Here is a 6,197-nt window from a genome sequence, read left to right as displayed (position 1 = left end):
AATAACCGGCTTTTAACATAATATATAAATCGAAATGGCATTTAAAGGATGACTCACGTTAGACCGGGCCGGAGCTTCCGGCTCTCCGTTTTGTTTGTAAAGCACCACGTGATCACCGATCAGCCGTCATAGAAAATGACATGTCGGACGCCTCGGCCCGGGCCCAGTCCGGTCAAGCGTGACTGAGTCATCCTTAATATATAGTACGTAAACATTCCCATTGTCCAGCAACACAGTCAGCCACCCCAGTGAGTAATAGCTGTTACCTCTAGAAACATACAGAGCTAACGACCAAATTATCGACTTTATTGTTCCAATAATTATATTTAAATTGGCTCACAAATAAAGCAAATAGTATTATTTGGTTAACGCAAATAGCGCAATCAGTAATTGCGTCAGTATAGGATTAAACATTAAATTATGTAAGGATTAAATGGAAGATTAAATTATTTATTACCTATTATAATATATTACATGACATACAGATACAGATATTAAATCTTGAAATTAAAAATGGCGGATAATTCTCAGCGCACCAGATTAGGTTAACCTACTAAGAAATAACCTTTATTGAAAAGATGATAGTTACTTACATTAATTGTATAAAACCGAATTATTGACTACTTATAAAATAAAACGACTAAAACTAAACCTACCTAGAAAAAATAAAAATCCCTATAAACCTACCTATACTCGTACTTACTTAAATATCTTTATACAAATACGATTTTAGGCATTATGTTATACTTATCAGTTTCTAGACAAATTTGACTCAAATAATTTAAACAATGTTAAAGAGATATTAGCTATCTACGTAAAATATTTTACACACTTCCTAATTATTTCTACGCTAAAAAATTGTTTGACGAATTTGATTAATATTGAACCATAAAAAATATCATTGAGAGACCATAAAAAAAGGAACATAATTATAATGCCAATTATTAAGCCAATGAATGTTCATAACTGCATTATGAAGAAGACATTGAAATTATGCTAATAGGTACCGCATACAAATCGCCGACGTATATCATCCACCTCACCTGTTTCTAGCAAGCATGTAGGGTGAATTCCGCGCGCCAGTGATAAACGATACCGTATGTATTAGGGTAAAATCATACCTTTGCGATCTCACCTGCAGGTCACATTATAATAATATCTTATGGCGCAGGCAGCTCTGTCATTGCATATTATTTTAACGTCATATGACTACACTTTTATCAAATGGTACAAGAAATGTTAAATCTAGAATTTACGAACAGGTGTTCGTAAAGTAACTTAGTTAAGTATGTTAGCTAGATATTTATAGGTGTGTGAAAATATACCTATATTTTTGTCCGAATAAATAATACCTGTTTGGTTTATTGATAACTTTACACGGTTTATTGAGAACTTACCTAACCATCTTGAAAAAGATTTGATATTTGAAGAAGAGTGTCGCCACTTCCATGGTACAATAAGTGTCAAACAATTGATAGCACAAATAAATTCATTTTCTAAATTATATAGCTTTTGAACACGTCACATCCTGAACTGTTAACGTGCCTTTCATAAAAGGAAGCCAGTTGAAAGCCGAGACAGCACCCGCAAAGCCTGCGATAGTACAAAACGATCTTATCAACAAACGCAATGTGAATCCAACCATTGTTACTAGATCTCCGTTGATCCCCTTTCTACTTCTATAGCTCCTTGTAACTCTATTGTATGTAGGGACGCGGCAGATCTCGCTTGTTTGGATGATGTGTTGTATTACTTCGGAAGAAATAAATGTCATGTGCCAATTGCTATACCTGTTACCTAAATTTTTAAAAGCATATTTCGCAATGTGTCTTATCATCACGAATATTCGAAATATCTGTTGCCGAAGGGGTATATTAAGAAACGTAAATTACGATAATAATCTGATTTTGATACTGGAACATCGCAGTAAATTAGGTACATATTGCTGCGTGGTACGCAATTACGAAGCCAGAAATAAGTTGACATCAGAAGCACATTAATATTACCACCAAGTGTTGGCTCGTCCAGTGATAAGTAAAGTCCTTAGCCATTGGCGCTTTTGTCATCAGTACTGATAGATATGGGTCGGGATGGCACAAAAGTGACACACAACGTAGCTGTTAGCGAACTGTTAACTGTATCGCGGTGAGCGCAGCCACCGTTCGTACTTACATCTACCTATGCATGCATATACAACGAGTACGAATATTATGGTTGGTTCCCTCATGCCCCTTTCTTGAACTTGAATTGAATAGAACAAAGTGAGGGAGCGTTATTATAAACGTCATATTTTTCATAGAAATTTGATGTTGCCAAATGCCATGCAGTTGGTTTGGTGCAACTCAACTCTACATATTTGTTAGAAAGTGATAATCCAGTAACTTTGTCGCCTGAAAGTACGGGGTTCGTGATTGTGTTTAGGTTTGTTAGAATTGTCTCGATGAGTATTAGTTGAAAAAAAATACAATCAGCGATAAAAAAAAGCTTATCAAATATATTTTTTACTTATTTTATTATTTATCTGAATACTCTGGAGAATCCAACCGTAGACCTGATTGGTTATGACAGTTTTCCGGGAATAGAACGGCGTTAACTGACGACGCCGGGAACGGACTGCTGTCCCCGTGCCTCAGCCCGAGCATGTGGAGCGTGACGTGAGCGATCTCGTGCGGCTCCTTACACCCTGGCGATATCAGCACCACCTGGACAAAGGCTCGTGAGTATGGGTCAAATCGTCGTACAACAATGTTTAGTCAATGTAATAAAACAACTGCAATTAGAGGTGACATTCTGCTGAATGCAGATGCTTTTGCCATCCAAATGTCACCTAACTCCTAAAAACAACCAATAAACACACCCGTCGGCCAAACTTAACATCAATTGACGCGTAGCAGCAGTCCTCAAGGGCGTTTGAGTAGGTGTAGTAGAGATAATAATAGGTGTTCCGGCTCTCCGCCATCGCGATGGGGCTGCGCTCGTTAAAGATCAAGCAAGATTGGTTTTGGATGAGCTCGTGGCCTTGACGGATAGTTTTTAGAAGACGGTTGGAGTCTGAAAAAAGATTTAGAGGTATGCTTTACTTGTCTTTGGTAAGGTACATAGCTTGTAAAAGGATCTAATTGAATTAGGATTCCAGATTAACTGGACGTTATTTTTTATTCCTTGGAGAATTTTGGACGACACCAACCCTTATTGTTGTACCCTACAATATTATCTCAGTTGTGAAAATTTAAAACGACAAGTTCCTTGTACAAATTAGTTTTAAGCCAATATTTTTTACAGCTTAAACAGTAAAAAAATTGGATACATATTTATATATATTTACTAAGTAATTGGTATTAGATGTGTATTTTTTGGGTCATAATTCGTTATTACTCGTTAAAAATCTTCAATTTACACCAATCTTAAGTCAAAAGTAATATTTCGTTCGAAATGTTAATCCTTTTAAAACTCCGGAATATCGACGCTGTCAATAAAGATTTAATAATGATGGATGATCGGATACTTACTGATGGCGTAAAAATCAAAAACGAAGGGTATTATCCCGTCCATCCACTGGCAAGGGAAATATTGAAGTAGATTACTATTCGTCCCTAGAAAAGAACCGGAAAAAGGTTATGTAAAGAGTTATATACATGAATCTTAGCTAATGAATCAATTGTTTGTTTTCTTTTCTTTTGTATCTTATTACTGAGGTGTGCCAATAAAGAGTATTCTATCTAGCTGTCCATTTATGAATCTGCACATGACATTACTTGACACAGACTCGAAGGAGAGAGAGAGAGTAGGTATGTCGTATGTCTCATTTTCTACTCGAATACCGGAAGTATGCGGCAACCTCACAATGTGACAAAAACTTATCTAGTTATTTAATTTGTTATATAATTGAAGAAATATAGGTAATAAATAGGCTTGTGTAGTAAATGTACTAAATTCAAAAAGACACGATTCCCTCCACTGTACTAGACCGAACTATTCCCTAATGATGCTCTTAGTACGTTTTAGTACACTACACGCGAACGAAACAGAATAGAAGCGAGGACCGAGGAGTGACAACGACAGCAAAGCGATCCGAGTGGTCCGACTCATATGACCGAACTAAAACTAAACGTCGACTCTCTCTATGTACTACTGTACTAAAAGACCGAATTAGTACAGTTGTGAGATTGTACTAGTTGAGAGCGATCTTTTCAGTGAACGAGCGTGCACAACTCTAATAGGTAATTCGCAGGGGTTAGCATACACCAAATTCATGATGAATTTTACAGGCCGTTATAGTTCTCACAAAGGGCGTTTAACAATATGTAGGTAAAACTATGAAAACGGATTATATCGCGTAAATTGAATTTATAATACATCCCGACGCAGCTAGCTTTTCCTCAGTCACCAGTTGACCACGTACGCTGCATAGAGTAACTTATACTAGAGCGGTACTGTCATAGTAAATTTTGTAACCCCAGTAAATTCACTGCCATCTGTCGACACACTTTAAAACTAAAAATAAATATTTATAAAAATACGATAAAATGTATTTAAATATGGATAAATGATTTTTTTATTTGCATTATTTTTTTTTATATGATTTTGACCCATGTTCTTTCACTGGTATGCGTTAAAATTATAAATAACAAACGAAACAGTCAACGCCCTCTATACGAGTGTAGGCCAAAACTAGTGGCGCCATCTGATCGAGAATCAAATTTTCGTGATTTTCGAGGCACGTTTTTTCCTTAGACTGTATCCATCTATTACGGAGTTATATCTATCTTTGTACGCTGTAAAGGGTTCGAAACGTCGGGATGTATTATAAATTCAACATACGCGATATAATCCGTTTTCAGTTTTATTTCATGAGTAACTATCGCGGTAACCGAAGACAATATTTAAAACTAGCTTTTGCCCGCGACTTCGTCTGCGTGGAATTAGTAATTTGGGTACCTTAATTCTTATCTGCTTTTTAATCCATCCTTTTTTCACCCCCAAATTGGTCCACACTATACATTTCCACCCCATTTTTTACACCCTTAAGGGATGATTTCGGGGATAATAGTTATTCTATATCCTTTCCCACAGCTCAAACTATCCCCATACCAAGTTTCATCTAAGTCGGTTCAGCGGTTATTGCTTCCCCATACAAATTTCCACCCCCTTTTCACCCCCTTGAGGGGTGAGTTCTGGGATAAAAAGTATCCTATGTCCTTCCCCGGGACTCAAAATATTTTTATACCAAATTTCAACTAAATCGGTTCAGCGGTTTAAGCGTGAAGAGGTAACACACAGACAGACAGACAGACAGACTTTCGCATTTATAATATTAATTAATAAGTATAAGTATATAAGTATTATAAGTATGGATAATTGTAATAAAAACAAAAGAAAAAAGTACTAAATAATATTTAGGTATTAGAAAAGAGTTGAAAATTATAGACCGTGAGCCGAGCCTAAACCCACGTGTATTATTAAGACAATATTAATATGTAGGTAAGATGAGGTCAACTTACTATTAGTATCATTACTGCCCAAGCAGGCAGTTGTGCTAGTAACCCAGCAACTAGCCAATAAGATGAACGTTATATGGATTTCGTCAGAAAACATGAAAAACTAGGCCATTTTAAGACCTATTTTCCTAAAATGAAAGTAAAGTCACGAAATTGGTTGAAACTCCTGAATAAAACTCATGGTTCGTGAATTAAGTTGTTTAACTGGTAACAACGGCCTTGATAAGTGGATAAAATGGTTCACAATCGGTCAACCTAGAACAAAAGTTTTTCCTTTAAATTAGTTCGAAGGACAATGCTTTTAAGACGGCTGCTGAGAGTGTGCCAACTGCTTAGTAGTGGGTTGTGAGACAAAATGTCCTAATATTTATCAGTGAGTTTCGAATTTATCTTTCCTATTTCTATAACTAATTTCAAAGCAAAAAATGAGGCATGCTCCTAGATTTTCTGAAACAAAAGGAAATAGTTCGAGGCAAATATATAGGCAAGAGAAATAATAATAATAACGTCTGTTTGTATGAACATTTTGATATAAAGTTTTTCGTCGCTCATAATAATTATAATGGTAATGGCTATCTGCCATTAAGTATAATTATGTAATAATGACAAGGAGGCATATTTTGATTGTAACAACAGGCTACGAATTTGATCTAGTTTTGTTATGGATATGATCTGTCATAGTAAAAGTGACGTCTGTGA

At 35.9% G+C, this 6,197-nt stretch overlaps 1 protein-coding gene across 1 annotated transcript; it reads right to left on the bottom strand.

The window, feature by feature from the left end:
- Positions 1–2,509: 2,509 nt before the first annotated feature.
- On the bottom strand, positions 2,510–5,946 carry LOC134748935 (uncharacterized). Its single transcript, XM_063683805.1, has 4 exons — positions 5,502–5,946; positions 3,510–3,593; positions 2,858–3,051; positions 2,510–2,702 (listed from the first exon to the last, which is right to left on the bottom strand). Exons 1-4 carry the CDS (start codon positions 5,593–5,595, stop codon positions 2,514–2,516), a joined length of 561 nt encoding a protein of 186 aa, XP_063539875.1. The 5' UTR covers positions 5,596–5,946; the 3' UTR covers positions 2,510–2,513.
- Positions 5,947–6,197: the final 251 nt, after the last annotated feature.

Source organism: Cydia strobilella, chromosome 17, assembly GCF_947568885.1.
Source record: "Cydia strobilella chromosome 17, ilCydStro3.1, whole genome shotgun sequence".
Lineage (NCBI taxonomy): Eukaryota > Metazoa > Arthropoda > Insecta > Lepidoptera > Tortricidae > Cydia > Cydia strobilella.
The sequence above is the reverse complement of the archived record's forward strand: the minus strand, read 5'-3'. Positions and strand labels throughout refer to the sequence as shown.

What these genes read in the sequence shown, in the direction of transcription:
- LOC134748935 (XM_063683805.1), bottom strand. Translation starts at nt 5,595, where the DNA reads ATGTTTTCTGACGAAATCCATATAACGTTCATCTTATTGGCTAGTTGC. An exon ending in GGGCAGTAATGATACTAATA is followed by an intron (nt 3,594 to 5,501) that starts GTAAGTTGACCT and finishes GTTCTTTTCTAG; the next exon opens with GGACGAATAGTAATCTACTT. An exon ending in TTTTGATTTTTACGCCATCA is followed by an intron (nt 3,052 to 3,509) that starts GTAAGTATCCGA and finishes ATCTTTTTTCAG; the next exon opens with ACTCCAACCGTCTTCTAAAA.